This window comes from Odontesthes bonariensis, chromosome 18 (assembly GCF_027942865.1).
Source record: "Odontesthes bonariensis isolate fOdoBon6 chromosome 18, fOdoBon6.hap1, whole genome shotgun sequence".
Lineage (NCBI taxonomy): Eukaryota > Metazoa > Chordata > Actinopteri > Atheriniformes > Atherinopsidae > Odontesthes > Odontesthes bonariensis.
The window spans coordinates 22,077,031-22,101,907 of record NC_134523.1 but is presented as its reverse complement, the minus strand read 5'-3'; the positions used below and the strand labels follow the sequence as shown (position 1 = coordinate 22,101,907).

General features: G+C 37.6%; 1 protein-coding gene and 3 gene segments (V, D, J or C); 3 read left to right on the top strand and 1 right to left on the bottom strand.

The window, feature by feature from the left end:
• The first annotated feature begins 5,744 nt into the window (after window positions 1-5,744).
• On the top strand, window positions 5,745-7,977 carry LOC142367354 (Ig kappa-b4 chain C region-like). The segment is given in 3 exon segments: window positions 5,745-5,774; window positions 6,438-6,519; window positions 7,474-7,977. Coding segments are annotated over 3 exon segments (441 nt in total).
• A 1,453-nt stretch (window positions 7,978-9,430) lies between these two features.
• LOC142367353 (Ig kappa chain V region 2717-like) lies at window positions 9,431-9,912 on the bottom strand. The segment is given in 2 exon segments: window positions 9,431-9,753; window positions 9,861-9,912. Coding segments are annotated over 2 exon segments (375 nt in total).
• A 2,842-nt stretch (window positions 9,913-12,754) lies between these two features.
• On the top strand, window positions 12,755-17,551 carry LOC142367352 (immunoglobulin lambda-like polypeptide 5). Its single transcript, XM_075449332.1, has 3 exons — window positions 12,755-13,027; window positions 15,953-16,034; window positions 16,986-17,551. Exons 1-3 carry the CDS (start codon window positions 12,755-12,757, stop codon window positions 17,312-17,314), a joined length of 684 nt encoding a protein of 227 aa, XP_075305447.1. The 3' UTR covers window positions 17,315-17,551.
• A 4,350-nt stretch (window positions 17,552-21,901) lies between these two features.
• Window positions 21,902-24,259, top strand: LOC142367351 (Ig kappa-b4 chain C region-like). The segment is given in 3 exon segments: window positions 21,902-21,952; window positions 23,000-23,114; window positions 23,799-24,259. Coding segments are annotated over 3 exon segments (489 nt in total).
• The last annotated feature ends 618 nt before the right edge of the window (window positions 24,260-24,877 follow it).

Below are 24,877 nucleotides of genomic sequence, written 5' to 3'. Positions count from 1 at the left end.
TGAAAACACATATATTGGCATAGAGTGGGTACAAAGGGAAACTAAAATTCAGTGTGCACTAACTCCAGAAGATATCTACACTTACACAAGAGTTGTGTGACATTTATATATATATTAAAAAAAAAAAAAAAAAAAAATCAATGGATACTATAATTATAAACATTTCTCCTGTTTTTCTCTCCTCTGAAACTCAGACAAAGGTTGAGTACAGACCATCGACAGGAGAAAAAACCTGAAACAGGGAATGAGAATACAGAAATAAGTCTTCAGTAAGAAGATTGAACATAGAATTTTCAGGTACGGCTGGCTAGAGTTACCACGACGGTAAAACACTCGGGCGTCGAAGTGCTGGCCGACACCTCCTCTTATCCTCCTCTGATGAGGGTAGATGATTTGCAGGTGCGAAGGAAAACGCACCTGCAGAGCCTGTGGCCCAACCCTGCTCCTTGGCTCCATCTTGAGGAAAAACTGAGGAACTGATGGAACTGATGCAAACAGATCCCAACAGGAAAATGAAAGAAATATTAAAATATTTCAGATCCCAAAGATTTGATTAAAAACTTGAAGAAAGTCTTCAATCCAGACTTGACATAAGTGTATATTTCTTTGAAGAAAACTGAGATTCTTTCAGCAAAATATCAGGCTATCATTCAATCAATCTTGAATTTAGAGATCAGTCATCACGGTATAAAGTTTGATCAGAAAACAGAGACATACAGCACTGAGAACATAAATAGTCTCTAAAGGAAAAAAAGAACTGAGATGTGACTTTTGTCAGTCACATTCTCAGTTCAAAGGGACTGTGATTTTTTATGAACCCGACCAACAGATGCTCAGAGGCTTTCCCTTCGGTCACATACACCCTCCTGCTTTCTTGTGTTTATTCCACCTATTTGCAGCCAATAATGCCATTTTTTTCCCCGCCTGTTGCATGTCTCCTTGCTAATCTCATCATTATTTTCCCATGAAGCTGCTTCACAGCACCCACTAGATCAGTCATGGGATGATGCCTGAGGCCACAGAGCTCAGATAACCTGCTCCACAAACTCCAAAGCTGAAGTTTTCGATATGTCAGCACATCATAAATTGTTGTCATGCTGCCTGCAAAACTTATCGATCACAGACCGCAGATTAAATGTTCCTACACTCCGGATGTGTGCGCAGATACATTGGACTGCTATGTGCATGGACGTGCACGTTTTTGTCATTTGAATTTCAAAGTTTTTACAAGTCGTGGCGTTTGTGTCCAAGAGATTTTATCAAGTAAAGCTGTGATGATTCCTGAAGTGATGCTGAGGCCCAGGAGCTTAGATTTCTTACTCTGGAAACTTCAAACAGAAATTGGACGTGTTGGCAGAGCCAGAAAACATGGAAGTCAAAGTCAGCAACGATTCATGCAGTTAATATTTGTGAGTAAAAATGAGGCCTTTCAAAGCTTTTGTGAAGCTTCAAATTTGATTAAAAGAGAAATGGAAGACACAATACTAAGTAGGATAGTAATGAACTTTTCATTTTATGGCATTTGATATTGCATATACTATGTATATAATTGTATGTTGTGAGCATATATAGTTTTACATTCACTAGTAGTGTATATGATTTATTTATCATGAAGTATACTTATATCATTTCAATATTTATAATAACACTCCAAGAAATCTTCTTCACATATTCTTTAATATTTAAAATACCTTATATTATTCAAGGATGTACAGATTTCTGGGAGAACTCATCTTTCACTATGAGGAGTTCTGATCTGTTTCTTAAAACTGATTAAAACTGGAGAAAATTATAGTTAATAGTGGCACTGCAGCCTGAAAGTTCTTCTTGATACACACATTATTTCATCTTAGAAATAGAAGGATATGAGGCTGCATTGGAGAAAGTCATATAGAAAAAGCTTGATAATATTTAATATGCTTGTGTGTGTGTGTGTCCTCAGTGAACTGTATCAGTCTCTGCAGCTGTCGGTTCAGTTTCTGTTCAGTCTGACTGAGGGAGGTTTTTGTACGACTGTTTTTCACTGTGTGAACACATCCTGACTGTTGATGTAGTGGTAACTCTGACAGTAATAAACTGCAGCATCTTCAGCCTGAACTCCACTGATGGTCAGAGTGAAGTCAGAGTTTGATCAACTGCCTGTAAAACGACCTGGAGTCCCTGATACTCTGCTGCTAGTATAGTAAATGAGCAGTTTAGGAGTTTCTCCATCTCTCTGTTGGTACCAGTGTAAACAGTGGCCGTTGCTATCAACATAAACTTTCTGACTGGTTTTACATGTGATGGTGGCGGAGCCTCCCACAGCAGAGCTCACTGCTCCAGGCTGAGTCACTGTGACCTGACCTCTGGACTCTGAGGATACAGAGACAAAAACATAAAGCAGCTTCATGCTTTTGTCGGCTTCATTTCAGAGGGACGGATGTTCATAGAGGAGAGGAGTTTGATTCTCTGGACTTTACCTGTGAAGCAGCAGCAGAGGAGAGTCCAGATGAGGACGCAGATCAAAGTCATGTTTCTGATGAGGAGGATTTCTGTGGCTTCTGGTGTCATGAAGGTCAGCTGTCAGTCATCCAGTGTTCAACTCTCAGGACTATAAACTCTCCCAGAGCACTGGAGCATGGTGCTGCTGATGCAAAGTGGCTCTCTATGGAAATTTCTCTGACTGACTCCAACATTTCTTATCATCAAGAAATTGATTAGAAACTGTAAATGATTTCTTTAAATGTTTCTGTTCTAATTACTTATTCATTTATTTTTTGTCAATTTGGAAATAAATAATATATAATTTAAATTAAATGTTATTTTTTTATTATTTGAAATGTATCAACGAATTTTAAAATTCATGTGTAAGGATTAACAGCCAATTCATACAAGTATTCACTGAAAACTTCTTTATTTCTATTTTATCATACTTTAACTTTTTGTGAAATATTATGTGTACAGCTTGTTTCATTCTAGAAATGTAACAGATTTCATTAAAAAAAAATTGTAAAACCTAAATGAACCAAAAGAAAAAAACTCAAGTCATGTCTTGTATGGAACTTCTTTCTCCTTTAGTATCATTTTTGGTTTCAGTCCTGACTACCGGGTGAAACTTTTTTTTGTAATATCCCAATATTATCATCTTTCCTAATTGTTTGGGAGGCAATGAGTGTAATCCAAATATTAAAAAAAAAAATAATAATAAATTTTAAAGATATCACGTGTCCACGACAGTATAAATTAGAATTTCATACATGTGAAACTAAACCACGATGACAATCAATAAATTCAATGAAAATATCTATTTCAACATAAGAACTGGCAGTCAGTCTCATACTTAAGCCACGCATCGGTGATCCCCAGAGTCCTAAGGCTCACTGCCATAGGCAGAGGATGCCATGACCACTGGCTTATTGTCAAACCACTTAATGACAGCAAGTTCAGGAGGACTTCGTCTGACCACCATCTCAGATGCCCCTCTTCCTTTCTTTTTGATGGCCTTCTCCCCTGTAATATTGCACTCCTTTGGAATTCTGTTCATCACAAGGGTTCAGATTCCTGACACTCCCTTTGCCATCAGACGGTCCAGGAGGTTGACGGTCGTAAAGAACCTGTCAAAGAACAGGTGGGTTCCTTTGGGAGCGGATTGGACCAGATGGAGGACAGCTTGTTCTCCAATGCCCTGTCCCTCTGTGACTCTGAAGGTGGTCTTGCCTTGGTAGACCACAAAATCTAACACCATACCAGTTGGTGTGGCGAAGACAAACACTTTCAGTCCAGTTGGGTATGGTTTGCCCCTAACATACTGCCCAACAGGGCAGCGACCAGTAAATGGAATCATTTGCTCATCAGTGGGCAAATGTCTTGTTAGACTTAAACATCCTTGCCTCATTTAGTCTCGGAGAGGCCTGACTTTCCACAGGAGATCTTTGCTTTTGTCCTCATCAGACACGTCAAGGTCAATGATAATCTTAATGGAATTTCTTAGTTTGTAGAACTGATTTCTGGTCATGGATTCTTCTACTATTTGAACTCTGGTGTGTGAGGCCCAATACATCTGAATGTTTGGATAACCTAGGCTAACCTTTCTCGATCTTCCTCATCAGACAACTCAAAATCTGAGTTTACTGAAACGATCTGCAGTAAAATTCTCTCTGCCTCTGTTAGTGAATCCCTTCCATCTTTTTTCAAAATTCCAGAACAAAATGGATCAAATAACCACAAATATCTGCTACAGAGGACATTTTTTAAACGATGAAACTTTTCAATAAAATATTGTTAAATTATTCTAGAAAGTGATTTAAATAGAGATCTACCAGTAAATTAGACTGTCTGAATCTTTCATATCTTGCCAGAGTATTTATTATTTAGTCAAATAAATTATCATCAGTCTAAAACGTTGATGAATATAAAGATGATTTAAGTCATGAATTGTAAATGCTAGATACAATAATACACAGCGTTATTATGTGTTATATGTTCATATATTTTTATTTGTTATCAACTCATAAATTCATCATGTTTATTGATCTAAATCAAAATATTGTTAAATTGGAAGATGTAGAGTTTTCTGCTGGGCCATCCAGTCATTCATCTATGAAAATGGGGAAAACTCAGGAGTGCATTTATGTTTTCTAACTGGATATTGCTGAGATGATGGTAAGTGATGGTGATGATGAGGTCAGAGGTCATGAACAATTTTCTTTATGGATTTTCCCATGTTGTTGTCCCACTTTTTTTAAATCAGTCAGATGAGAAACAAAGTAATAAAATATAAATGGATGATTCACAATTTAAGTAATATCTATTTTGCTTTACAGAATTGTGTGTGTGTGTCCTCAGTGAACTGTATCAGTCTCTGCAGCTGTCGGTTCAGTTTCTGTTCAGTCTGACTGAGGGAGGTTTTTGTACGACTGTTTTTCACTGTGTGAATAGTTCATATGTGCTTGCGTTAAATTCCCCCTTACAGTAATAAACTGCAGCATCTTCAGCCTGAACTCCACTGATGGTCAGAGTGAAGTCAGAGTTTGATCCACTGCCTGTAAAACGATCTGGAATCCCTGATGCTCTGCTGCTAGCAAGGTAAATGAGCAGTTTAGGAGTTTCTCCATCTCTCTGTTGGTACCAGGATAAACGGTGGTAGCTGCTCAAAACATAAACATTGTGACTGGTTTTACATGTGATGGTGGCGGAGGCTCCCACAGCAGAGCTCACTGCTCCAGGCTGAGTCACTTTGGCCTGGATTTTACACTCTGAGGATACAGAGACAAAAACATAAAGCAGCTTCATGCTTTTGTCGGCTTCATTTCAGAGGGACGGATGTTCATAGAGGAGAGGAGTTTGATTCTCTGGACTTTACCTGTGAAGCAGCAGCAGCAGAGGAGAGTCCAGATGAGGACGCAGATCAAAGTCATGTTTCTGATGAGGAGGATTTCTGTGGCTTCTGGTGTCATGAAGGTCAGCTGTCAGTCATCCAGTGTTCAACTCTCAGGACTATAAACTCTCCCAGAGCACTGGAGCATGATGCTGCTGATGCAAAGTGGCTCTCTATGGAAATGCTCTGACTGACTCCAACAGGGAGTTGTCTTATCAATCAGGATATTGATCAGAAACTTTACAGTGTTTTCCTGAAATAATCTTTTTTTTTTTTGGAATTTCTTTTTCATTGTCAAAATTTAAAACCTTCATAATTTGATGTTGTTTTTTTCATTGATCAACAATTGTTAATAATCCTGCTTAATATTTCTCTGATGGACTCTACAATGGATCTGGCTGCACGGCAGAATCTTTCAGTGCTTTACCAGTTTATCTGTACACATGTTGTTAAATATGTCTGTCATTTACATTCATAAATGTATTATTTTATAATGAATTGAAATATCCTGTTTATTGCTGAATGTGTAAAGCACTTTGACATTAACTTTGTATTTCTCAAACATTTAAAAAGTTCTGCAGTTTGTTTGTTTCAGAGTCAGAGAGTTGTGTCGAACAAAACGTAGAACCCAGAAATACTGCAACACTGAGAGAAGCTGAAAAGTGAAAAACACTTGGACTGTAACACCATCCTTCACCCCTTCCTGTCTCCTTATCAGCATTTCTGAACATGTTCAACATGAGCTTTATTGCATTTGTGACAATTTCATCTAATAAAGATATATGCATGTTTAAGTACAACACTTTGGGTTAATTAATGAGATTTGTTATCAGCGTCTCTTATTAGTTCATTCATGGGGTCATAATATCTCTCCTTCTGTTAAAATGTTTCATAAGACGGCATCAAATGAGTCCATCTTTATTTTCACAAACATAAAAATACTAAATATATAAAAATCTGATGTGAGACATTTGTTGCTCTGTGTTTTCTTCAGTTCCTATTTGAGCTAAAATTCTAGAAAACACAAAAAGTTTTGGTGAGTTTGTTTGTCTCAGAGTCAGAGAGCCGTGTCTCTGTGCAGTCAGAGGTTTTTGTACGGCGGCTCAATGAGTTTGTATCACTGTGGTACACGTTCGGTGGAGGAACCAGACTGACAGTTAACTGTAAGTACATTTTACTCTCCTAATAGCCTGAAATGTATAGCTCCTTCTTTATTTTTTATTTCATAACCAGAAAACTGTTCATTTATGAAAAATATATGAATAAATGTAATTTATATGTTTGCAGTAATTGTTGATGAGTGAGTGAGACGATATATTCGGACACACTCAAAAGTCTTCTCTCTGTTACTCAGGAAATTTTAAGCTTCTGAAAATTGGTGACGCCTGAAAATAATTCTTACATGTTACATGAACAGTAATTCGTAAACAAAGTTAACAAGTTGAAGGTTATTCTCAAACGCTTTAGTTTTTCTCTCCACACTTAATATCTGTGTGAATGAACATTTCACAGGGACTAATTCTGTGTCATTTATAACAATTTAGTCAAAATTTGGAGCCATGCTGATCTGGGCTGCACTTTTATCTAACAGCATATAAACATTTCAGCAGGAGAAAAGTGATGCACTACTGTATGAGGGATACTGATTAATGTCATTTCTTTAAAAAGGTTGTTTTATGATGCAAAATAACAGAAAATACTGTGAGAGAAATGACTGTAAAGGAGGAAAATCCTGTTTTTTCCACGTAATTTTGCAGTCGCTAAAGTCAGAAGCAGGAGAGGGTAGAAATGATAGATTTATATAAACGTGTCGAAATGATTTGTGAAATGAATGAAAAACTTGTTTTTGATGTAAACAGGTGATACATGACATGAAGGCTGACGATCTGGTTTGAAAATTGCATTTATGATTTTAGATTGTACCACACTGACTGAAATAAAACTGAAAACATCTGAGGAACAAAAAGCTTTAAACCTTTTTATATTTAGTACTGAAACCTGTCTGTTGCAGTGGTTCAGCAGTGAAGCCCGTCTGTTGCCGTAGTTACCGAGCTCAGAGAAGGAAGTGAGATATTAAAAAGCTGCTGCCTCTCAACATGTATCCTCTCTTTCTCCAGTGGGTCAGGTCCCTCCCACCCTGACAGTGTTGCCCCCCTCCACTGAAGAGCTGCAGCAGGGGAAGGCCACACTTGTGTGTCTGGCCAACAAGGGCTTCCCCTCAGACTGGAGTCTGTCCTGGAAGGTGGACGGCAGCAGCAGCAGCAGCTGGGAGCAGAAAAGGAGCCCCGGGCTGCTGCAGAAGGACGGCCACTACATCTGGAGCAGCACCCTGAGGCTCCCTGCAGACCAGTGGGAGAAGGTGGGCTCTGTGACCTGTGAGGCCAAACAGGGCTCCCAGACTCCAGTCTTACAGACACTGAGGAGAGACCAGTGTTCCCAGTCCTGATCCCACTCATTGGGACTCTGATATTGAAGTTACCGTTTTTTCTTTCAGTCTTTACTTTTCAACACGGTCTCTGTCTCTTTTCTACAGTAACCATTTCATGTCTTCATCATCTTTTAATACTTTAATTGTTCTCATTGATTTTTATAACTGAGATTTCCCTGATTAAAAAAAAGCCTTTTCATCAAAACAAATGTTTTCATTTATGTTTTAATAAAAGAAACAATGACCCCACCAGTTCCATAAAGTCCACAGACATACCTAATAGAATATATTTATTCAAATTAAAAAATAGCTGAACAACGTGAGAAAGGAATTATGAGCTCATGTCATACAGTGTTTGTTTTAATAGAAAAACCCAGAATGGCCATTTAAATTCAGCCTTGATAGAAATGACTTAATCTAATGTTCCAACTTTTGTGAGTTTGTAACTCGATGAAAACCTTGTAGTTATTAAGCTGACTGTTCTGCTGAAGAATTTCAATCAAAACATCTTAAATATGATAAAAGAAGCATGTCAGTAGGAGAAACATTTGTGCTGAAATATGTAGATAAAAATCCACACACTGTAGGAACTGTGAGTAAAGCTAAAATGCCTCACAGAAACATGCTACTGTAGGATCCTGAACAGTACATTCTGATTGGTTTACAACATCAGAGTATAATTATCATCAGTGATCTCTATATAAAGGCTGATTCATGTCTTTAGTCTAAACAATCTCACAGAAACATCTAATGTGTTCTTAAACTCTTCCACAGTCCTGGAACAATGTTCTTCACACTCATTTAAGAATCTGTTGGTCGGCTGTTCCCTGATGTGATGATGATCTAATCTCCAGGTCAAAAGGGACAAACGCATTTAACTACAGAGGAAGATTACATGAGAATAAAACAATTACAGCATTTCTTCTGCTCGTGTCTCAATGTGACCTTTAAACTGCATCAATAGATATTTGTAAGCAGCCACAATAAAGACTGTAGTGAGCTGATCTGACAACATTCCCTCTGGAAATGCTCTGACTGACTCCAACAGGGAGAATTTATACAAGTATTTACCCAAAACTTCTTCATACTTAGTTTAATGTACTGGTAATGTTTGAGGAAGAACTTCTGTAGTTTTTTAGTTTTCTTTCAGTCCAAAACTTTCATAGATTTCACGGAAATTTAATGAGGAAAAACAAAAAAACAAAAGAAAAAAGATATGTTGTACGGAACTCTTTTCATGTTTGGTATCAACTCATGAATTCAACACATCTTTTTTTGAGTTTGTTTTGAACCCATGGAGAAAATTTGGGGTCAAAGGTCGTGCTAGTTGTATTTTATTTAACTGCCACACAATAGCTCCTCTTTGCTTTTTTGGCAAATCTGATTTTTTTTTTATTTTAATAGATTTTAATAAGATGTGATGGATAACAGAACCTTCAGATTCTTAATTATATTTAGGCTATGTGTTGTGTCTTCAGAAAAATGTAAAGATAGTTAAACTAATGGATGGTGCAAAGTGTGATGGTTAAAATAATATTCAAAATGTTCCATAAAATGTGTGTCCTCAGTGAACTGTATCAGTCTCTGCAGCTGTCGGTTCAGTTTCTGTTCAGTCTGACTGAGGGAGGTTTTTGTACGACTGTTTTTCACTGTGTGAACACCCACTGACTGTTGATAACATGGAAACTCTGACAGTAATAAACTGCAGCATCTTCAGCCTGAACTCCACTGATGGTCAGAGTGAAGTCAGAGTTTGATCCACTGCCTGTAAAACGACCTGGAGTCCCTGATGCTCTGCTGCTAGCATAGTAAATGAGCAGTTTAGGAGTTTCTCGATCCCTCTGTTGGTACCAGGCTAAATAGTTGGAGCCAGCAACATTCTGACTGGTTTTACATGTGATGGTGACGGAGCCTCCCACAGCAGAGCTCACTGCTCCAGGCTGAGTCACTGTGACCTGACCTCTGGACTCTGAGGATACAGAGACAAAAACATAAAGCAGCTTCATGCTTTTGTCGGCTTCATTTCAGAGGGACGGATGTTCATAGAGGAGAGGAGTTTGATTCTCTGGACTTTACCTGTGAAGCAGCAGCAGAGGAGAGTCCAGATGAGGACGCAGATCAAAGTCATGTTTCTGATGAGGAGGATTTCTGTGGCTTCTGGTGTCATGAAGGTCAGCTGTCAGTCATCCAGTGTTCAACTCTCAGGACTATAAACTCTCCCAGAGCACTGGAGCATGGTGCTGCTGATGCAAAGTGGCTCTCTATGGAAATGCTCTGACTGACTCCAACATTTCTTATCATCAAGAAATTGATTAGAAACTGTAAATGATTTCTTTAAATGTTTCTGTTCTAATTACTTATTCATTTATATTTTTGTCAATTTGGAAATAAATAATAAATAATTTAAATTAAATGGTGTTTTTTTTATTATTTGAAATGTTTCAACAAATTTTAAAATTCATGTGTAAGGATTAACAGCCAATTCATACAAGTATTCACTGAAAACGTCTTTATTCCTATTTTAACATACTTTGACTTTTTGAAAAATATCATGTGTACAGCTTGTTTCATTATAAAAATTTAACAGATTTCATGTGAAAAAAATTGTAAAATCTAAATTAACCAAAAGAAAAAACTCAAGTCATGTCTTGTATGGAACTTCTTTCTCCTTTAGTATCATTTTTGGTTTCAGTCCTGACTACCGGGAAAAAAATATTCGTCATATCACAATTTTATCATCTTTCCTAATTGTTTGGGAGGCAATGAGTATAATGCAAATATTTAAAAAAAAAAAATTTTTTAAAGATATCACGTGCCCACTACAGTATAAATTAGAATTTCATACATGTGAAACTAAACCACGATGGCAATCAATAAATTCAATGAAAATATCTATTTCAACATAAGAACTGGCAGTCAGTCTCATACTGAAGCCACGCATCGGTGATCCCCAGAGTCCTAAGGCTCACTGCCATAGGCAGAGGATGCCATGACCACTGGCTTATTGTCAAACCACTTAATGACAGCAAGTTCAGGAGGACTTCGTCTGACCACCATCTCAGATGCCCCTCTTCCTTTCTTTTTGATGGCCTTCTCCCCTGTAATATTGCACTCCTTTGGAATTCTGTTGATCACAAGGGTTCAGATTCCTGACACTCCCTTTGCCATCAGACGGTCCAGGAGGTTGACGGTCGTAAAGAACCTGTCAAAGAACAGGTGGGTTCCTTTGGGAACGGATTGGACCAGATGGAGGACAGCTTGTTCTCCAATGCCCTGTCCCTCTGTGACTCTGAAGGTGGTCTTGCCTTGGTAGGCCACAAAATCTAAGACCATACCAGTTGGTGTGGCGAAGACAAACACTTTCAGTCCAGTTGGGTATGGTTTGCCCCTAACATACTGCCCAACAGGGCAGCGACCAGTAAATGGAATCATTTGCTCATCAGTGGGCAAATGTCTTGGCAGACTTAAACATCCTTGCCTCATTTTGTGTCGGAGAGGCCTGACTTTCCACAGGAGGTCTTTGCTTTTGTCCTCATCAGACACGTCAAGGTCATTGACAATCTTAATGGAATTTCTTAGTTTGTAGAACTGATTTCTGGTCATGGATTCTGCTACTATTTGAACTCTGGTGTGTGAGGCCCAATACATCTGAATGTTTGGATAACCAAGGCTAACCTTTCTTGATCTTCCTCATCAGACAACTCAAAATCTGAGTTTACTGAAACGATCTGCAGGAAAATTCTCTCTGCCTCTGTTAGTGAATCCCTTCCATCTTTATTGAAAAAATCCAGAACAAAATGGATAAAATAACCACAAATGTCCGCTACAGACGACATTTTTAAACGATGAAACTTTTCAATAAAATATTGTTAAATTATTCTAGAAAGTGATATAAATAGAGATCTACCAGTAAATTAGACTGTCTGAATCTTTCATATCTTGCCAGACTATTTATTATTTAGTCAAATAAATTATCATCAGTCTAAAACGTTGATGAATATAAAGATGATTTAAGTCATGAATTGTAAATGCTAAATAAAATAATACACAGCGTTATTATGTGTTATATGTTCATATATTTTTATTTGATATTAACTCATAAACTCATCATTGTTTTGTTGAGTAACTTTGTTTGTCTCAGAGTCAGAGAGCCGTGTCTCTGTGCAGTCAGAGGTTTTTGTACGGCGGCTCAATGAGTTTGTATCACTGTGGTGGACTTTTGGTGGAGGAACCAGACTGGATGTTGGAAGTAAGTTTATATTACATTACAAATTCAACAGGATGTTGTCAATTAGTCTTTAAAATGTCTTAATTCTAATGTTGAAGGATAAAAAATCTGTCTTTTTCCAATAGTTTCAGTTTTCATATATTTGAGTCTGCTCTTCATGTAGTTGAAGTGAGACCTGAGTCAAAATGTTAGAACAACGTTCATTTTAGACATAAATTCAAACCGTTTGATGTGAAGGAAAGATGAAGCGTGTTAACTTCATAGGATAGTTTTCAGGTTTCCAACACCATAACTGTTGTCTCTTTATACGGTTTGCTTAGAGTTTGAAACCATTTGAAGAATTCTCTGAATTCTGGTTCATGTTTACTTGAAACTTGTTTGATTGTTCTCACTTATTTTTTCTATTATTCAGTTTTCAACTAAATACTGCATGTGTAATGTTAAGACTGTTGAATACCAGGAAACATGCTTTAGTGATGTTTTAGGACTTCTTTGACATTTTAATAGAAAATGTGTGATTATTCTGTCTTTGCTGACATGCATGAGAGGTTTCTGATAGGGAAGTGAAACAAGGTGTGAGAGACTGTTGGAGCAGAAGAAAACTTGTGAATGAAACTTCTTAAAGGAGAAAATCGTCTTTCTCAGAGTAAAGGTGTTCAAGTGTCTGGTGTTTGACAGCTGTATGGCTTCTGTGCTCTAAGCTGATTGGTGTCTCCTAGGTAACGCCCCTCCCACCCTGACAATGTTAACCCCTTCCAGTGAAGAGCTGAAGAAAGGGAAGGCCACTTTAATGTGTCTGGCCAACAAGGGCTTCCCCTCAGACTGGAGTCTGTCCTGGAAGGTGGACGGCAGCAGCAGCAGCAGCCTGGAGGAGAGCAGGAGCCCCGGGGTGCTGCAGAAGGACGGCCTCTACAGCTGGAGCAGCACCCTGAGGCTCCCTGCAGACCTGTGGGAGAAGGCCAGCTCTGTGACCTGTGAGGCCACCCAGGCCTCCCAGACTCTAGTCTCAGAGACAGTGAGGAGAGACCAGTGTTCCCAGTCCTGACCTGACTCACTGGGACTCTGATACTGGTTTTAATCTCTTTCAAGTCTCATTGTGTATTCTGTCTTTCTTTCTGTCAATAAATGCATCAACATTAACGTTTTTATTTCTGTTGTTGATCTTTCATGTTTCAAATCAATAAAGATTTCTTTAATTATGGCTCCATTCATCAAATGACTTTTTTCTTTGCCATACTGTTTATATAACAGTCAGACCATCAGTCAGAATAAGACTTAAAGCAATAAAACCTTTATTCAGTTTGACTTTTATTTAGACTTTTGTGACTTTGCTTCAGATTAGTTAACATTAACTTTACTGAAGCCTTTTAGTAAAGGACCAACTAGTTTTTTCACACCACTGAAGGAACCTCTCTGTTACTGAAGTGCATTTGGGACCTCATGTAGAAGTCATCAGTAGTATTCTGTATTATTATGAGGCTTACAGATATCTGCTGTCATATGTTTATATACTGATGAGGACAATAGATCAATGAAATCCACAGGGGAATGGCTTTAACTGCCTTTTTTAACAGCAGTAGATGACAGTGTAACACTGACTGTTCCTTCAGAGTGACATGACACCGTCTCCTTTAAACTGTGATGTAAAGGAGGTCGGAGCTGCTGTTAAAAATGATAAGAAAACAAAGAAATGTGTTAAAGAGTGTACCTCATTTGTGCTCCTTTGCTTGTGCTCTGTTATAAACTTTGTTTTTTTACATTATAAGATAAAGAAGGTATGTCAAACTTACTCTGAGACTGTGGCTTTACAACAACAGTTTATGTCATTTATGTGCATAATAAATTAAATAGAACAGATGGACTATTACCAGCTTGATTCTAACAATCTTTTAATATGGACATTATTACCCACAATTCTCACAGAAACTGCTGTCTGATCAGCAGTATTTCAGTTATAATTGGCTGTTTTCTTCTTCTCATGAGAATCAACTAAACATATGTTTATTGATCTAAATAAAAATATTGTTAAATTGGAAGATGTAGAGTTTTCTTCTTGGCCATCGAGTCAATTATCTATGAAAATGGGGATAACTGAGGAGTGCATTCATGTTTTCTAATTGGATATTGCTGAGATGATTGTAAGTGATGATGAGGTCAGAGGTCAGGAACAGTTTTTTTATGGATTTTCCCATGTTGTTGCCCCACGTTTTTTAAATCAGTCAGATAAGAAAGGAAATAATACAATATAAATAGATGATTCACAATTTAAGTAATATCTGATTTGCTTTATAGAATTGTGTGTGTGTGTCCTCAGTGAACTGTATCAGTCTCTGCAGCTGTCGGTTCAGTTTCTGTTCAGGCTGACTGAGGGAGGTTTTTGTACGACTGTTTTTCACTGTGTGAATATTTCATATCTGCTGGAATCAAATTCCCCCGTACAGTAATAAACTGCAGCATCTTCAGCCTGAACTCCACTGATGGTCAGAGTGAAGTCAGAGTTTGATCCACTGCCTGTAAAACGACCTGGAGTCCCTGATGCTCTGGTGCTAGCATAGTAAATGAGCAGTTTAGGAGTTTCTCCATCTCTCTGTTGGTACCAGGCTAAACAGTGGTTGTTGCTATAAACATAAACATTGTGACTGGTTTTACATGTGATGGTGACGGAGCCTCCCACAGCAGAGCTCACTGCTCCAGGCTGCGTCACTGTGGCCTGGATTTTACACTCTGAGGATACAGAGACAAAAACATAAAGCAGCTTCATGCTTTTGTCGGCTTCATTTCAGAGGGACGGATGTTCATAGAGGAGAGGAGTTTGATTCTCTGGACTTTACCTGTGAAGCAGCAGCAGAGGAGAGTCCAGATGAGGACGCAGATCAAAGTCATGTTTCTGATGAGGAGGATTTCTGTGGCTTCTGGTGTCATGAAGGTCAGCTGTCAGTCATCCAGTGTTCAACTCTCAGGACTATAAACTCTCCCAGAGCACTGGAGCATGGTGCTGCTGATGCAAAGTGGCTCTCTATGGAAATGCTCTGACTGACTCCAACAGGGAGTTGTCTTATCAATCAGGATATTGATCAGAAACTTTACAGTGTTTTCCTGAATGTATCTGTTTTTTTGTTTTATTTAATTTTCAATTTTATTGTCAAAATTAAACTTTTTGTCAATCCTCATAACTTTTTATGTTTTTTTTTTCATTGATCAACAATTGTTAATAATCCTGCTCAATATTTCTCTGATGGACTCTACAATGGATCTGGCTGCACGGCAGAATCTTTCAGTGCTTTACCCGTTTATCTGTACACATGTTGTTAAATATGTCTGTCATTTACATTCATAAATGTATTATTTTATAATGAATTGAAATATCCTGTTTATTGCTGAATGTGTAAAGCACTTTGACATTAACTTTGTATTTCTCAAACATTTAAAAAGTTCTGCAGTTTGTTTGTTTCAGAGTCAGAGAGTCGTGTCGAACAAAACGTAGAACCCAGAAATACTGCAACACTGAGAGAAGCTGAAAAGTGAAAAACACTTGGACTATAACACCATCCTTCACCCCTTCCTGTCTCCTTATCAGCATTTATGAACATGTTCAACATGAGCTTTATTGCATTTGTGATAATTTCATCTAATAAAGATATATGCATGTTTAAGCACAACACTTTGGGTTAATTAATGAGATTTGTTATCAGCGTCTCTTATTAGTTCATTCATGGGGTCATAATATCTCACCTTCTGTAAAAATGTTTTATAAGACGGCATCAAATGAGTCCATCTTTATTTTCACAAACGTTAAAATACTAAATATATAAAAATCTGATGTGAGACATTTGTTGCTCTGTGTTTTCTTCAGTTCCTATTTGAGCAAAAATTCTAGAAAACACAAAAAGTTTTGGTGAGTTTGTTTGTCTCAGAGTCAGAGAGCCGTGTCTCTGTGCAGTCAGAGGATTTTGTACGGCGGCTCAATGAGTTTGTATCACTGTGGTACACGTTCGGTGGAGGAACCAGACTGACAGTTAACTGTAAGTACATTTTACTCTTCTAATAACCTGAAATTTATAGCTCCTTCTTTATTTTTTCTTTCATAACCAAAAAACTGTTCATTTATGAAAAATATATGAATAAATGTAGTTTATATGATTGCAGTAATTGTTGATGAGTGAGTGAGACGATATATTCGGACACACTCAAAAGTCTTCTCTCTGTTACTCAGGAAATTTTAAGCTTCTGAAAACTGGTGACGACTGAAAATAATTCTTACATGTTACATGAACAGTAATTCGTGAACAAAGTTAACAAGTTGAATGTTATTCTCAAACGCTTTAGTTATTCTCTCCACACTTAATATCTGTGTGAATGAACATTTCACAGGGACTAATTCTGTGTCATTGATAACAATTTAGTCAAAATTCTGAGCCATGCTGATCTGGGCTGCACTTTCATCTAACAGCATATAAACATTTCAGCAGCAGAAAAGTGATGCATTACTGTGTGAGGGATACTGATTCATGTCATTTCTTTACAAAGGTTGTTTTACGATGCAAAATAACAGAAAATACTTCGAGAGAGACTGTAAAGGAGGAAAATCCTGTTTTTTCCACGTAATTTTGCAGTCGCTAAAGTCAGAAGCAGGAGAGGGTAGAAATGATAGATTTATATAAACTTTTCGAAATGATTTGTGAAATGAATGAAAAACATGTTTTTGATGTAAACAGGTGATATATGACATGAAGGCTGACGATCTGGTTTGAAAATTGCATTCATGATTTTAGATTGTACCACACTGACTGAAATAAAACTGAAAACATCTGAGGAGCAAAAAGCTTTAAACCTTTTTATATTTAGTACTGAAACCTGTCTGTTGCTGTGGTTCAGCAGTGAAGCCTGTCTGTTGCCGTAGTTACCGAGCTCAGAGAAGGAAGTGAGATATTAAAAAGCTGCTGCCTCTCAACATGTATCCTCTCTTTCTCCAGTGGGTCAGGTCCCTCCCACCCTGACAGTGTTGCCCCCCTCCACTGAAGAGCTGCAGCAGGGGAAGGCCACACTTGTGTGTCTGGCCAACAAGGGCTTCCCCTCAGACTGGAGTCTGTCCTGGAAGGTGGACGGCAGCAGCAGCATCAACTGGGAGCAGAAAAGGAGCCCCGGGCTGCTGCAGAAGGACGGCCACTACATCTGGAGCAGCACCCTGAGGCTCCCTGCAGACCAGTGGGAGAAGGTGGGCTCTGTGACCTGTGAGGCCAAACAGGGCTCCCAGACTCCAGTCTTACAGACACTGAGGAGAGACCAGTGTTCCCAGTCCTGATCCCACTCATTGGGACTCAGATATTGAAGTTACTGTTTTTGCTTTCAGTCTTTACTTTTCAACACGGTCTCTGTCTCTTTTCTACAGTAACCATTTTATGTATTCATCATCTTTTAATTAAAAAATTGTTCTCATTGAGTTTTATAACTGAGATTTCCCTGATTAAATAAAAAGCCTTTTCATCAAAACAAATGTTTTCGTTTGTGTTTTAATAAAAGAAACAATGACCCCACCAGTTCCATAAAATCCACAGACATACCTAATAAAATATATTTATTAATTTAGATTAAATAATAGCTGAACAACGTGAGAAAGGAATTATGAGCTCATGTCATACAGTGTTTGTTTTAATAGAAAAACCCAGAATGGTCATTTAAATTCAGCCATGATAGAAATGACTTAATCTAATGTTCCATTTTTTGTGAGTTTGTAACTCGATGAAAACCTTGTTGTTATCAAGCTGATTGTTCTGTTGAAGAATTTCAATCAAAACATCTTAAATATGATAAAAGAAGCATGTCAGTAGGAGAAACATTTGTGCTGAAATATGTAGATAAAAATCCACACACTGTAGTAACTGTGAGTAAAGCTAAAATGCCTCACAGAAACATGCTACTGTAGGATCCTGAACAGAACATTCTGATTGGTTTACAACATCAGAGTATAATTATCATCAGTGATCTCTATATAAAGGCTGATTCATGTCTTTAGTGTAAACAATCTCACAGAAACATCTAATGTGTTCTTAAACTCTTCCACAGTCCTGGAACAATGTTCTTCACACTCATTTAAGAATCTGTTGGTCGGCTGTTCCCTGATGTGATGATGATCTAATCTCCAGGTCAAAAGGGACAAACGGATTTAACTACAGAGGAAGATTACATGATAATAAAACAATTACAGCATTTCTTCTGCTCGTGTCTCAATGTGACCTTTAAAGTGCATCAATAGATATTTGTAAGCAGCCACAATAAAGACTGTAGTGAGCTGATCTGCCAACATTCCCTCTGGAAATGCTCTGACTGACTCCAACAGGGAGAATTCATACAAGTATTTACCCAAAACTTCTTCATATTAGTTTAATGTGCTATTAATGTTTGAGGAAGAACTTCTGTAGTTTTCTTTCAGTCTAAAACTGTCATAGATTTCACGAAAATTTAATGAGGAAAAACAAATAAACAAAAGAAAAAAGATATGTTGTATGGAACTATTTTCATGTTTGGTATCAACTCATGAATTTAAAGGGATAGTTCGCCTCTTTTGACATGAAGCTGTATGACATCCCATACTAGCAATATTGTTTATGAACATTTTATTACCCCCCTACTGGGTCCTGTGAGCCGAGTTCCGGCCTCGTTTTGGCGTTGACGAAAGTAGTCCGGCTAGTTGGCTGGGGTTTAAAAAATAAAGCGTTTTGCTTCTCAAAACAGTATGCGTTCAAAAGAGTAATACATTTGCATCACAAAATCGTTGTGCAGGAAAAAGTCAGACCTCAAAATCGCTTGGCGCTATTTTCTCTCCCTCGTATCACTGGTGTTTAAAAAAGATAGAAATTGTGCAAATAGTTTCCCTCACATGTGCTCCTTTGCTTGTGTTCTATCATAATAGTTTTCGATGTATATATATATATATATATATACAGTATATACATATATATATATAATGATATACATATATGTCTGCAGAAACTATTAGAGTAATCAAAGCTTCAATTGTTTAAAATCATTGTCAAATTGAGCTTTTTTAGAAAACTACAACAAGATAAATGTTTTTAAAATCTTATGGTATTGAGAGGATATGTGACCTGATCCAGCAAAATGAGTCACAGTGACCCAAATGTCAAAATTGAGATTTTGGTATCAAAAGAAAGGAATGGAAATAAGCTTTAAAATGATACCATAGTCAAAGTCATACGTTAGATGGTTTTCAAAATATGGCCATTTGATTTATGATCTTCCACCCTTTTTTTACGATTGAAAACCTGAGAAAATCGCGTTTAAAGTTTTTTGCCCGTTTTTTTGTTGATAGCTTTCAAAATCCTGTGAATTTAAGGGTATAAACTCTTTATCTTAAAGCTTAATTTTACTAAAGGCATTTGTACACATATAAAATGGTATTAAACCAGACTGAAGCCCAAATGATTAGAAAATATTTATTTTTGTTCCCACACACACCGCTCCACAGCTCGACATCACCTCATTAATATCAGTCACAGGTTGCTCAATGACTTCATCGTCATCTTCCACATGAGTGGCGAATTCTTGCTCCTTTTCCATATCCGAGTCTTTGACATCGCTGCCATTTTCTTCTTCAGAAGATGTCACCTCAGTAAAAAAATCCGTAACTAGCGCTAGCAAGTCTTGCTGTCCAGCAGCAGAGCTAAAATTGGACGCCACGAGAGTTTAAAGCTTTCACGACTCTACTTTCTTTAACGAATGACATTTTAAAACAAAAACACAGATCAACACACTACACTATACTACAGTACTACACGATACTAATATTGTAATAAGACGATGACTTTTTTGACAATGACGAATATTGAGAGACTTTCCAAGATTAGTTTAGGCTACACCAACACAGATAGCTAGTTTGACAGGAGTGATGGCTGGACCAATCGCGTGCACCAGTCACTCGAAACGTGACTTCCCGCCTATTGTGGGCCTTTGTGTCACTGTGTGTGTACATTTTTAAGCATTTTGATTGGTTTTATGAAGTGAGCAGAGATAGAGACGTTTCAGAGGTAAAGGGAAATCCTCAGAGGTAATAGGAACGGTAGACGTTAACGGGAGAGGAGTCGATGAATTTGTTCAACCTGTTAAATTTTAACGCATTTAATACAACTTGCAAGTCAACTTGAATTGTCATTTACGTGCCTTTCCTCAATTATATGGACTATACAACTTTGGGAGATTGTTTTTTAATGTCTATTCTTTGAAATTAGCTAAAAAAAAAATAATTTTTTAATCCATTGTTTTTTCACGTTATCTGCCCGTACCTCAAAATAGAACGTTGCGACTTCCGACTAATTTCGCCAGAGCGGGTCACATATGCAGAATTCTTCTTGACTATTAAATCGCTGATAATTAGGATTTTGATTTTAAATGTATTTTCACTTTTTTTTTTAATACACATAGTTGAGACAGTTGAGATGCACAATTAACCTGAGGTCAAAGGTCATGGGAGTAGTATATTTCATGAACTGTCACTAATTACTCCTTAATGCTTTTATATATAAATCTATAAGAAAAATAAGATTAATATGGATTTTGACTTGATGAGATGGATGAATTAATCTTTAACTGTTTAATAACCTCTAATGTGTGTGTCCTCAGTGAACTGTATCAGTCTCTGCAGCTGTCGGTTCAGTTTCTGTTCAGTCTGACTGAGGGAGGTTTTTGTACGACTGTTTTTCACTGTGTGAACACATACTGACTGTTGATGTAGTGGTAACTCTGACAGTAATAAACTGCAGCATCTTCAGCCTGAACTCCACTGATGGTCAGAGTGAAGTCAGAGTTTGATCCACTGCCTGTAAAACGACCTGGAGTCCCTGATGCTCTGCTGCTAGCATAGTAAATGAGCAGTTTAGGAGTTTCTCCATCTCTCTGTTGGTACCAGGCTAAACAGTGGTTGCTGTTATAAACATAAACATTCTGACTGGTTTTACATGTGATGGTGACGGAGCCTCCCACAGCAGAGCTCACTGCTCCAGGCTGAGTCACTGTGACCTGACCTCTGGACTCTGAGGATACAGAGACAAAAACATAAAGCAGCTTCATGCTTTTGTCGGCTTCATTTCAGAGGGACGGATGTTCATAGAGGAGAGGAGTTTGATTCTCTGGACTTTACCTGTGAAGCAGCAGCAGAGGAGAGTCCAGATGAGGACGCAGATCAAAGTCATGTTTCTGATGAGGAGGATTTCTGTGGCTTCTGGTGTCATGAAGGTCAGCTGTCAGTCATCCAGTGTTCAACTCTCAGGACTATAAACTCTCCCAGAGCACTGGAGCATGGTGCTGCTGATGCAAAGTGGCTCTCTATGGAAATGCTCTGACTGACTCCAACAGGGAGTTGGAACTCTCTGATGATGCTGGTTATCAATAGAGTTCATTAAGATATTAATCAGATCCTTGTCACGTTCCATCATATATGTTTGTTTCATTAAATCTATAAAATCTAAATTTGAAGTCATTGCTCATAATTCACAAACACCAAAATCATCTATTTAAAAAGTTTCATCTTCCTCAATAAGACATCTTCTCATAATTCTAAAATTGAAAAAATTTAGAATTATGACTATAAACTCTCCCAGAGCACTGGAGCATGGTGCTGCTGATGCAAAGTGACTCTCTATAGAAATGCTCTGACTGACTCCAACAGGGAGTTGGAACTCTCTGATCATGATTATTATAAATAGATAAATAACGTGTTTATAAGTCAAGTGTAATGGACTTAGGGACTAAAGGAGTGATGGACCTGTCCAAGGTGTACCCCGCCTAACGACCAATGACAGCTGGGATAGGCTCCAGCCACCTGAGACCCTGGATTGGATAAAGCAGCTATAAAAAATGATGAATGGATTAAAAGATGTGTATCTTCATCTCCCAAATGATTAAAAAGTGTAACGCAGAGGAAAAGGTAAACACAATGATAAACATGCCTTTTTCCTCTTGCTGGTATGAAACTGAACATTTCTTTTTATTTTATGAATAGTTGGTCAATGGAAATGCTGAAAATCAATACATTTTTTAATTGTTTCTGTTAAACAAAGGTTCAAACTTATGGGGTTTGTGCTTTTAGGGCCCAGTCAACACACAACAGATACATTTGACCTCATCATAATGGAGGAAAATGTTTTGCACATGTTTTACAACGCATGATGCCAACATATAACCATGTTTTTATTCACATCCCACCCAAACATTCTACAACACTGAGCAAAGTTGAAAGGTGAAACGCACTTGGACAATAACGGCACCCTACACCTCTTCCCACCTCCATAAAAACATTTCTGAACATGTAAAAGATGTGCTGTGTTATATCTGTGGAATTTTCACACAAGACAAAATGTAAGTATGTTAAACTTTATTCAGACAACCATAAGAATATAATGTTCTCGAAGCACTGAAAATATAGTGATGTTACTATAAAGGAGCTGAAAGTAGCCTTTATAGAGAAAACACTTTGCTCTGTGGAAAGATTTCTTGTTCTGGAGTGAGTCTCTTGAGTCTTTAGACACTTTAGCTTTAATCCTGTTTGAAACATCCCCCTCTAGGATTTCATCCTTATTTTGTAGGAGAGAATATAATTTAGGGTTGATAAAATAATGATTCATTTATATAATGACTGAGTTAGGGTATGTCTGGTCTTATCAGTGGATCAATAGCTTTAATGTGCTACTGATTCAAAATATTTATCAGTATCAGTATCTTTTTTTATTTGTTTATTAATGTGATCAGAATATCTCACTTCTGATAAAAATATTTAGCAGGACAGCAATGAATAAGTCTTTTTTCATAACTCGAGGAATATTTTTACACTTTTGAGTGATATGTAAAAATATTGATCCACATGTAAAAATCTGATTTGTTGCTCTGTGTTATTTTCAGTTTTAATACGATAAAGTTTGATGAGAGGAAATTGTTCAAAAATAAAAAAAATGTTTGGTGAGTTTGTTTGTTTCAGAGTCAGAAAGCCGTGAGCCGTGTCTCTGTGCAGTCAGAGGTTTTTGTACGGCGGCTCAATGAGTTTGTATCACTGTGGTACACGTTCGGTGGAGGAACCAGACTGGATGTTGGAAGTAAGTTTATATTGTTTTTATAGAAAAATACAATATTTTATATTTGAGGAATTATTTGAATGTCTTAAACTGAGTAAAATATGTTTATTCATCATTTTAAACTATTTCAGGATTCATAGTTTTACTTATCTTTGTGGAAGTCAAGTCAGATCAGTTTTGATGACATTTTTCTACGTTTATGTCAAACTGTATTTCAGAAGCTTTAAAGTCCAAAGACTAAATTTGACCAATGAGTGGTTTCAATTTTAAATTCTCTACTAGAATAATGCCATATGTGAAATTTAATTTGAAATAGTTTGCAGTGTTTTATCAAATAATGACTACGCTCCATCTGAAGAACATTTAATGTTAGAACTGGTCTTCAGAAAATTCTTTTAACTGATGTATATTTTCACTTTTGAGAATGTTGAAGTAAAACTTATAATGTCACATGTGTTTGTTTTACATCCCGTACAGTTTCAGATATTTCTGGTAAAACTATGAGATGATTTTCTGTCTCTGCTGAGAGGTTTCTTAAAGGGAAGTGAAACAATGTGTTAGTCAGTGACTGATGGAGCAGAAATTACATGTGACAGAAACTTCTACAAGTGGAAAGTCAACTCTCTCACACTAAAGGTGTCCAACTCTGCTGTTTGATTGACACTTTTATGGTTGCTGTCCTCTGACCTGACTGGTGTTTCCTAGGTGATACCCGTCCCACCCTGACGGTGTTCCCCCCCTCCACAGAGGGGCTGCAGAAGGGCAAGGCCACCCTCATGTGTCTGGCCAACAAGGGCTTCCCCTCAGACTGGAGTCTGTCCTGGAAGGTGGACGGCAGCAGCAGCAGCTTGGATCAGAGCACGAGCCGCTTTGTGCTGCAGAAGGACGGCCTCTACAGCTGGAGCAGCACCCTGAGGCTCCCTGCAGACCTGTGGGAGAAGGCCAGCTCTGTGACCTGTGAGGCCATCCAGGGCTGCCAGACTCCAGTCTCAGAGACAGTGAGGAGAGACCGGTGTTCCCAGTCCTGACCTGACTCACTGGGACTCTGATACTGATTCTGTTCTGTTCCTGCTCTCAGTCTTTTTGCTTTAAAAGTCTTACTGATTTCATCTTAAAGGTGTTTCTTGCTTCTGTTCGTTTGAAATAATAAAAACAAATCAAACTTGTATTTTTACTTCTTTTTCATGACATTTGAACCTTACAGCACTAAAATAAGTTAGATAGATTATCTCAGTCCAAAAGGAGACTCTAAATATCACACAACTTTGATAGAGATTGTTCTATCTAATTTTCTTTGGTTGTTAGGAAATATCTACAGGGCAGGATTACTGTTCCAGCAACACATCATCAGTCCGGTAAAACAAACCTGTCTCAGCACCATCTAACAGACCAGGATGGAGACTGAGGCCCAAATATAGTCAAACTTTAATTAACATTGACAGTAACAATGACTCTCACTTATATCAGGTCTTGAAACAGATCCATGTCCAACATTTCACGTATGAAGTTTTACCTAAAAAGTATTTTGATGATGATTTCACTTTAAAGTGTGAAATTTCCATTTTTATTTATTAAACTTCTAATGTAGAATATTTTTGATTAAATGAATAAACATGGATCTGATTTTTTTCAGAGCAAATAAGGAAATACATAAAGATTCATATTGAATAGAAGAAGACGGTATGGTCTGGATCTACTGTCAGCAAAATGTTCACACTCCCATTTATATGCTTCAATTAATGTTGATAGCATTTTAAAGAATAAACAAATTTAATAATTCATCA